General features: G+C 43.3%; 1 protein-coding gene across 12 annotated transcripts in view; it reads left to right on the top strand.

Moving 5' to 3' along the window:
* Window positions 1–9,974, top strand: part of OPCML (opioid binding protein/cell adhesion molecule like) — a 334,646-nt gene that overhangs the window by 317,359 nt on the left and 7,313 nt on the right. For 8 of the 12 annotated variants that reach the window (XM_032709420.1, XM_032709419.1, XM_032709418.1 and 5 more), the window contains 2 exons: window positions 528–629; window positions 3,667–4,019. The exons of 3 other annotated variants lie outside the window; for them this stretch is intronic. In XM_032709420.1, coding sequence (XP_032565311.1) covers window positions 528–629; window positions 3,667–3,863 — 299 coding nt within the window. In that variant the 3' untranslated portion in view covers window positions 3,864–4,019. Of the gene's footprint in view, window positions 1–527; window positions 630–3,666; window positions 4,020–9,974 lie in introns of those variants that run through there. One more of the 12 variants, XM_032709422.1, reaches the window with a different exon arrangement.

The raw sequence follows: 9,974 nt of genomic DNA on the forward strand, positions 1-9,974 counted from the left end.
GAGGCTGGTGGATGACCAGTGATGGAGCGATGGAGCAGAGCTCTGGCTGTGTTTGGTGTTCCTGGTCCATCAAGGCACCGAACAACACAAACCCCGAGCAGCGAGGTCCTGCCAAGAGGATGTCTCAGAAGATGAGATCTGTGTCAGCCCTACCTGGGGTGCACAACAGAGTTGGCCAACAGTCCTCTGAGCTATGACATTGCTGGAGCACAGGGGTGAGGAGGGGGCCCAGGCCAGGTGAGCACGCGCTCCGGGTGCGGGGTGTGGGGTTTTCCCCGTGTTTCTACTGGCAGGACTGCCAGCAGTGACCATGTTGTGCTGGCAGTAGAGGGACAGGTGGCATTGCCCATGGTGGGTGTTGGTGTCATGGCCCAGCAGTGAGGGCAGGAAGGTGGTTGAGGAGTGGTTGACTGGACAGCTGTCACTGAGGAAGGCCATGTGTAGCTGTGACGTGTCCCTGTGGCATTCTGGCAAGCTGAGGGGGCTGTCATGATCCAAGGGTAGACAACAGGAGCCTGCCTTCCCAGCAGGACTCTGGCGTGAGGGAGAGGATGGAGTCAAGCAGCAGGCTCAGGGAGGTGTGGAGAAGGAGAAGAGTGTCCACACCAGATGGACTTGGGCAGCATCAGGTGGGCAGTGGGAGCAAAGCTTTGCACCGTGGTGGGGGGCCTGGGGAGTGTTTGGTGATGTGGGGGCACATGGGAGGGGCACATCTTTGGCTTTGGTTGTGGGGCATTGGCAAGGCCCACCCAGGTGTAGGGGTTTTGGCTCCAGTCTGTTCTGCTGAGTTTTGCACAGTTGTGATTGGGTTTGGTGTGTGGTGATCTGTGGTGCTGAGTTAGGGGCTGGGCTGGTCCTTTCTGTTTTAATCAGTTCTCCTCTCCCTTGCCCTGATTTCTTCTCTTTGGGTCGAGGCTCTGGGTTCTGCTTCCCTTTCCTCTGTTCTGGTCTGGTCTCTCGTGTTTCAGTCAGTCAGGTGAATTCTGGCACGGGCTGGTCCATCATGTCCCACTCTGATGTGTTCTCTCCTGCTGGGATCTGGTGTGGGTTTGTCTTCCATCCTTCCATTCCTTCCATACTTGTACTATACTACAAGAAAATACAAGACAATACAGATTATTCATAGTACAAACACCTATATTATATAGATATAATACTAGAGTCTCTGTATTATTAATATAATTGAATAATAATGTTGATATAGCATGTATCATATATCTGTATAATTATTAGATATCATATATACACATGTAATTTATATATCAGATAAATGATAGTATATTATAGATATTATATATCTATAGATATAGATATTATATATAGATATTATTTTTATATAGTATGATATAACTTAAAATGTATATGAGATATAATAAATATTTATATTTATGGGTTTTAATACATAAATAAGTAAATTAAATTTCCAGTCCAGTTTCCTAATATTGATTTCTTTCTGTTTCTCTGTCCTGCCAGTGGCTCTCTTACACTTACCCTCTCTAATGGGAGACACAGCAACATCACCTAAGTCTGGGCTATTTCCATGACTCTAAACCAGACTAAAGAAGAAGTTTCAGTGTAGATAACTCCCTCTATTCAGAAGGGGACTGGATTGGGGATTTTTGATTTTGTTCCATGGTATGGATAAGGACAGCTGTGTCCTGTTATCTTTTATTTGACATCATCTGTTTTCAGGCATTTTCCCTTCTCTCAGCAGTTAATGTTGCTCTTTACACACCCCTCCTCTGACAGCACAGCAATCCTCTCATACAGATTATTAATTGATACTAACATGCAGAGAAAACAAAATTTCACCTTGTTTTTAATAAATTAATCCCCAAAATAGCTCCAAAGAGCTGAAGTACATTAGAGGTGATTCCATAGCTGGCAAAGCAGAGATATTAATAAACAAATATCCATAAAAAGTGAGTTTAAGCAACTCTCCCTGCCTTGTAGCAACTCCTGTTAGTAATGGTGTATACCTTGAAATACTAATACTAATACTAATAAACTCCTTGTTTTATATGAGGAAGATTAGGAAAATATTTATTAGTGAGACAGCAAGAAGCCTAGGAAGGAAAAGTTAAACCTGAAAGCATCCCATTAGTTTTCACATGGTTATTTATTTACCTGCACCAAGACTTGAAGCTTAAATTTATTTTTAAAGGATATTGGCACATCCTTTGGATGTTGCTGGGTGAACACTCAGCATACCTAAAGCTATTTTAATGTCATAACTTTCGGTGGAGGAAAAGGAAAACGTTCATGTTCGATTTTTCCCCCCGTTTTCCACGTGTAATATTGAGTGAAGCAGGGGAGCAGGGAGGAGCGGGCTCGGGGAGGGATTGAAGCAGGTGGAATTCCATCCCTCCTCGAGGATTGCGCTTTTTTTCATTTTGTGAACATGTTGAGGAATTCAACAGCTTGTCAGTCAAAACTGCAGCTTCTTGGAAACACAGGGGAGAGCGGGAAAGATGAGCTCTGTGGGGAGCTTCTATTCGGGTACGTGCGTGGTGTTTCTTGGACAGTCTCTGCCAGCCTTTGCCAAAGGGGAGAGGAGCACAAGTGCTTGGAAATCTGCTAATTTTTTTCCTTAAAAATTTACTGTCTGGGTTGATTTTTTGATGAGCATGTTGCATTTTGTCCTTGCTACCTGTATCTAGAGATAGGGGGGAAAAACGCCCCCAAACATGGATCTTTATATTTCTTTTAAGTGCAGTGTGTCCCTCAGGCACCAGATGAAATCCCTCATTACAAAATGGGAGCTCTTGGACCTTTTATTGGTCCTTTCCATTAAAGGTATATTGGAATAAAGACAGATGCAGATGGCATCATTTATGAAGCATCTCTATTTTCCCAACGTTTGTGATTTCATTTCTTTTCTGTAATATAGATGTGATTGATGATTTGGATGAGTTAACTGTATATAACTTAAGTGTTAGATGTGATTTAAACCAATTATTTTATGGAATAGATAAAATCTTTTCATGCTTTATTGTGCACTCTCTTAAGAATCAGCAGCTTCAGACTAAATACATAAAAGCAAGGAAAAGCAATTATGTCTTTAAGAATAAGAGCTCTGATTCAATATTTAAGGGACTGCTTGACTTAAAACACTTAAAACACGAGTGATACAATCACAGAATGGATTGGGTTGGAAGGAACCTTAAAGCTCATCTCATTCCACCCCCCTGCCATGGGCAGGGACACCTCCCACTGTCCCAGGTTGCTCCAAGCCCCGTCCAACTTGGCCTTGGACACTTCCAAGGATGGGGCAGCCACAGCTTCTCTGGGCAACCTGTGCCAGGGCCTCCCCACGAGTGATTCGAGTTGCAAAAAACTAAGATCAATGCAAAATTTATGCCAAAAAAAAAAAAAAGAGGTAAGAATATAAGAATATATATCTTTGTCCTGCTTACCCATTGCTGTGCAGTGTCTGTGGTGTGAATGTTTCTGTGTGTTTATTTGAGCCCACAAACCAAAATGCTAACCCCCAAAAATTCTAAATGCACAAGCCTATGAGGTATTACGAGTGGAATATGAGATCTTGCCAAGCGGAAATCAGTGAGGAGAAGGAGGCAGTGCCGTTTTCAGGGAGTGTAAGTCTGAACCAGGCCTTTTGTAGAGCAGAGAAAGTAATTACCCCACATCTATTTCTGTGCATTACAGGAACTTCGAAGGGCAGAAGCAAAAGCTCTTTTGTGTCTGCCACCGGCGCTGCTTTTGGGGTCAAGGGAGCAGCTCACACCTCATTTCATCACCCTGCAAGTTGCCATCTGCCGTTATTAATACCCCACAAAAAGCCTGAAATCTGTAAGCTCCAGAGTTGCTTCCAGAGAACCTGGGAATCACAATCCCCGGGGTGATTTTGCCTCTGGAATCTGGTTGCTGGCTCAGAGGTCGGTGGTTGCTCACAGCTGCCAGCCAGGCTGGGGTCTGGGAAAGGGACAGGAGCTGTGGGGTGGGGAATTCCAAAGGCTTCCATAATCTCTGGGCAACAATAAAATGATTTTTTTCCTGTTCAATAAGTGGAATACACCGTGTGGATGCTTTGGGTGGGAGCAGAGCTGCTGCAGCAGCTCCAAGTCCTTCCTATGTTGGGGGCCCCAAATCTGGATATTCCATACATTTGAGTCACATTTTTGAGCCATCTGGGTCAGGATCTTGCCATGGAAAGATGACAGAGGAAAAACCCATAGCTGTCCACCAAGGAAGTCCTGGTTATCTCCAGTCACAGTTTCAGAGAGAACCAATTGGAAGTCAGCCATGCAGAGAGCCAGAACCAACATTCTTCTCTGGATACAGCTGTCTTTGACCAATAAAATCAAAATAAAATATAAAATAAAATATAAAATAAAATAATATAAAATAAAATATAAATTAAAAGAAATAAAATAATAAAATAAAGTAAAAAATTAAATTTAAAATAAAAGCAGTAAAATAATAAAATAATAACACATTCTTGGGTTCAACTGGGGAAAACTTAAATAAAAACTAAAAACCAGCTTCATGTGGAAAAGAATGTAATAAAATTCACACCTCTCATTAAATGATGTTTTGAACCTGCATCTTCTGCTCTCCATACTAGTTCACAGAAATGTTTTATTTTCCTGACACTGGGATGTGTTCCACCAAATAAATGGGTTTTTTCCATGGGATGATGGTTCTCATTGTCAGTGTAGTTCCAAGGGTGAAAGTCAGAATGTCAGAATGTCAGAAAGCCACACCAGAGAGTGGAAAGGCTGAGAGTTTGGAATGGGTGGATGGAGGTTCCATGAGGAGAATAAGCCACCTCTCCTTGATTTAAAAAGAATGCAAATATTAAAGCATCAAAATAATTCAATATAAATCATAACAGCATTCTGAGGGAGAAAGCATCAGGGGACAAACCAGAGGGGGAGGGACAGGATTCAGCTGGTGAAACCCTGGCAAAATAGTACAAGTTACTTGGCCTAAGTGGGTGATGCCAGGTGACCTCAGCGTGGTCCTCAGAGGGAGTTTGACCTCAAGTAACCCCAATGACTTATAGTAACCCCAAAAAGCTAATTGTTTAACCTCAAGTAACCCCAAAGTGCTGTCCAGAGAGGAAATATGACCTCAAGTAACCCCAAAATGCTAATTCTTTGACCTCAAGTAACCCCAAAGTGCTATCCAGAGAGCAAGTTTGACCTCAAGTGACCCCTATGACCTCTAGTAACCCCAAAATATTAATTAATTGACCTAAAGTAACTCCAAAGTTCTGTCCAGAGAGCAAGTTTGACCCCAAGTGACCTGTAATAACCCCCAAAATGAAAACTGATTGACCTCAAGTAACCCCGAAGTGCTGTCCAGAGAGATAGTTTGACCTCAAGTGACCCCTATGACCTCTAGTAACCCCAAAATACTAATTAGTTGACCTAAAGTAACCCCAAAGTGCTCTGTAAAGAGTGTTTGACCTCAAGTAACCCCAGTGACCTAGAGTAACTCCCAAATGCTAATTGGTTGACCTCAAGTAACCCCAAAGTGCTCTGGAGAGAGCAAGTTTGGCCTTGAGTAACCCAAATGACCTAAAGTAACCCCAAAATGGTAATTGTTGGGGTTACTTGAGGTCATACTCCCTCTCAGCAGAACACTTTGGAGTTACTTGATGTCAACCAATTGGCATTTTGGGGTTACTGTGGTTCACTGGGGTCACTGGAGATCAAACTTGCTCTCTGGATAGCACTTTGGGGTTACTTGGGGTCATTTTGGGGTTATTCTGGGTCATTGGGGTTACTTTAGGTCATTGGGGTTACTAGAGGTCAAACTTGCTCTTGATAGAGCATTTTGGGGTTACTTTAGGTCAAAAATTTAGTATTTTGGGATTACTCTGGGTCATTTTGGGGTTACTCTGGGTCATTGGGGTTACTTTGGGTCATTGGGTTACTATAGGTCAAACTCACTCTCTGCAGAGGTCTTTTGGGGTTACTTCAGGTCAACAATTTGGCATTTTGGGGGTACTTTTGGTCATTCTGGGGTTACTCTGGGTCATTGGGGTTACTAGAGGTCAAGCTCACGCTGCAGAGATTTTTGGCGTTACTTTAGGTTAAAAATCCAGCATTTTGGGGTTACTTTAGGTCATTTTGGGTTTATTCTAGGTCATTTTGGGGTTACTCTGGGTCATTGGGGTTACTTTAGGTCATTGGGGTTACTATAGGTCAAACTCGCTCTCGATAGAGAACTTTGAGGTTACTTTAGGTCAAAAATTTAGCATTTTTGGGGTTACTTGAGGTCATTTTTGGGTTATTCTAGGTCATTTTGGGGTTACTCTGGGTCATTGGGGTTACTTTAGGTCAAACTCTACAGAGAACTTTGGGGTTATTTAGGTGAAAAAAGTAGCCTTTTGGGATTACTGTAAGTTATTTTGGGGTTACTGTAGGTCATTTTGGGGTTACTGTGGGTCATTGGGGTTACTAGAGGTCAAGTTCCATCTCTGGAGACCATGCTGTGCTTCTTTGATTTCACCCAGTTTGCCCTTGGGGTTGCTTTGGGTCACAGTGTTGTGTCCAGACCTTGCCCCTGAGCTTGTGTCCCTGTTATGGTTCATCCCAAGGAGCCCCCCTGTTCTGCTCTCCATCACTCCTGGGTGCTGTGGTGGTTGTCATGTCAGTCCTGGCGACTTCTGAGTTCCTTTGGCACCATGAGCTGCTCATAATGGGCTCCCCAACCCTCCCCTCTCTCCCCTGGCCCCCTCCCTGCCTGTGCCCCCCAACTCTGCCATGCCCCTGCTCTCTGTGCACCAGCACCTCCTGGCTTGTCTGCACAGGAACTCCTCTCTCGTCCAGTTTTAGCAGGAGGAGATGTAGGTACTGAGCACTTGGAGCAGAACAAAGCTCTCCAGCTCAGTCTCTTCTGGCTCCTGAATCTCTGTGTCCCTCTGTCCATATCCACCCTCACCTGTAGCACCTGAAGATTTGGGGATATATTTAAAACACACCAACACAGTTTGAAACTTTAAACCAGGCTTTACTGGACTGACAGTCATCAACAGCACATCACCCCCCAGGGTTAGGCTTTAATTATCATCAATACACAGGTAAATGATGAGTCTTTAATAAATTTGGCCTAAATTAGCCACCAGTCTCAAACAGGAGAGTGCTGGTACGAGGGGGGCAGCGGTTGTGGGGTTGGGGTTGGGGTTTGGGCCACCTTTGGAGGTGAGGGAGAAGAGCTTCCTTCACTTCCTGGTGTTGAAAGCCAGAGCTGAAGTAGGATTTCTTCTTTCTTCCTTAGTATTTATTGGTGTTCTCTTCTTCTCCTTCTGCCTGTGAAAGGACAGGGGACAACTCACCTCCTGTTGACTGAATTGGTTTGTTTTGTGGGGTTTTCCCAGCATATTCTCTCTTACCCTGTGGGGTTACTTTGGCTTCACCAGTTATCTTCTCTGCCTACTAAACACCTACATGGGGTTTTTTTTGTCTCCACACTTTATTTCCACTTGACCCCTGTATTTCACACCTGCAGTTGTCTTCCTCCTTGTGCTACTTACTCCATGTATGTTTTTTCCTTAACTATTTCATAAAATGCTAGTTGCTGGCTATGCTATTAGATGCTACAGATAATAGATATATATTATACTAAGCTATAAAATTCTTACCTACAGTCACTGCTCACATTCCCTTAGTGTTTGTGACAAGCCTTAGGTCTTGATTAACTTGTATTTCCTTTTTGTGTGCAAGAGGCCACCACTTTGGTTCGCTCATCCTGTTTTAACATCTCTGTTGGAGTCTTCAAAGAATCATAGTTTGAGTTGGAGGGGACCTTTTAAAGATCATCTTCTCCAACTCCCCTGCAATGAGCAGAGACAATCCTTCAAGGACCATGTGTTTACCTGAGGGAAAATGTCAGGAAAATCTCATCCTGGGGAGGTTGCCAAGACTTAGTCCAGACACATATACCCTCAGGCATGAGTCACTGCACAGGCTTCCCCCCAGCCAGTCCCCAAGACTTCCTTATGTCCTCAGACATGAATCATTGGGCAGACTCTCCCTCACTAATTGCTGTTTTGGACCATGGGAAGTGAAGAGCAGCTGTTGCCTTTTCCTTGAGCCCCCTTGGAAAGAGGAGCTCCAGCAGCACTGTGGGTGTGGGCACCTTCCCTTCCCGCTTGTCACGAGTCCTGAAAATGTAAAGCAGTGAGAGATAAGTTCTAAATTTTTCGTCTCCATGTGTCTCAGTCTCACCTGGAGAAAGGTGGATGTTGCCTGAAACTGGGAGGATGGAAATGGAAGGCATGGGAATTCTTTTCTGGGACAGAAAGGAGGCAGGAAGAGAAAGGAAAAGCTATTTTTTGGTGCATGTCAAGGGACTGCTTAGCTCTGAAAGCATTTGGGCCATTCCTGCGGCTCCCACTGGAGTTGAGAGTGCCTCCAACACAGGCTAAGAAACCTCACTCATCATTAGACCCACTGATTCCTTCTTATCTTTGTATTCAAGGTCTTATGAGAGAGGTAAAATCCGAGTCTTGCCATCTTTACTCGAGTCAGGGTCTCAAAGTCTAAGGTTGCCTTCTGGAGCAGGAAGGAAATGGGGAGGAAAGAGGACACAAAATAAATCAAGAAGAACAAAATAAAACCAAGCAACAATAAATATCTGCAATAATAAATAAGCTGAGTAGGGGTAGCCAGAATCCAGGTACACTCACACCTCAGTGCCCAGGCACAGGGGTTTTAGCAAAGCAGAGCCAAAATACTTGCTGGGAAGCTCAGCTGAAGTCCTGAGTTCCTCTCCCTGTCCTGGTGGGAGCCATCCTCTTCCCATCTAATGTGGCAGTTCACAGGACACACGGGAGGCACATGATGAAATGAAACATTGCCTAAATTTCATGATCATCTCTAATTACTACTTTATTTTGTCACTGTATCTTTATGCTTGTCTCTCCCGTAGAGTATCTTTACAATCTTTACAAGGCCAAGCTGTCTGACACCAGGATAATTTCTTTCTCAGCAAAGAATACAGTTAAGAGAAAATATTTGTGTTTTTTTTTTTCTCTAGTTATGACCCAGTATTTCAGTTTATTTCCTCTCTGACACATCTGTTTGGGAACTCTCCAACTCAACCAGGATGTGATTGCTTTAGGATAGATTATGAGACTTCTGAAAAGCATCATTAAATCAAAGCCAATAACCAGTGCAGAACTGTGAACTAGAAAACAGTAATGAGAATTAGTCACACATTAAAAATCCACATCTATAGATAAAGGTATGGATAAACTGTTAGAGAAAGGTAGAGATTTAGCAGGATTTGAGCAGGTGTAAATACATAAAAGGTTAAATCTAAGTAGCATTTATTATTAAGTCTGCATAGATTTTCATTATTTTTGTAGATTTGCAGGATGTGCTGCCATTAGTTTGAGGGGACTAAAAGACAGAAGAGGGAGCAGCAACAGATCTGAGGGAAAACCAAGCTCAAAAGCCCTTTTCCATTCTGCCTGCAAGGCTCTACTTGCCTCTAACAAATAGCTGGAGGTTCCACCTTTTATATCCCAAGGTCTATTCAGCAAGGAAATGTCTGATTATGGCGGAGCAGTTCTACACCTCTTGTATTATCATGTGCTCTTACAATCAATTTTTTTTGAGCATGGGCATGACACAACTTCTTGCTCATCACTCAATCTTCCCATCATTTTCTTTACCTTCTGGCAGGGCTTGGATTTAACATCTTGGGCTCTCCTTTGCCTCTTCCTGAAATAAGATAAATGTTCACAAAGAATTCAGTAGATAAAAAGACAAGGAGTGACACCATCCTGCAGAGTTTAGTGTAACTGGATATAATTTCATAGATCACAGAATTATTTCATTTGGAAGAGGTTACAGGAGATCTGGGGAGGGACTTCTGACAAGAACACAGAGGGGTAAGACAAAGAGGAATGGATTTAAACTGAAAGAGGGTGTATTTAGATTGTATATTGGAGAGAAAATGTTCCCTGTGAGGATGGTGAGGCCCTGGCACAGGTTGCC

This window comes from Chiroxiphia lanceolata, chromosome 23 (genome assembly GCF_009829145.1).
Source record: "Chiroxiphia lanceolata isolate bChiLan1 chromosome 23, bChiLan1.pri, whole genome shotgun sequence".
NCBI classification, from domain to species: domain Eukaryota; kingdom Metazoa; phylum Chordata; class Aves; order Passeriformes; family Pipridae; genus Chiroxiphia; species Chiroxiphia lanceolata.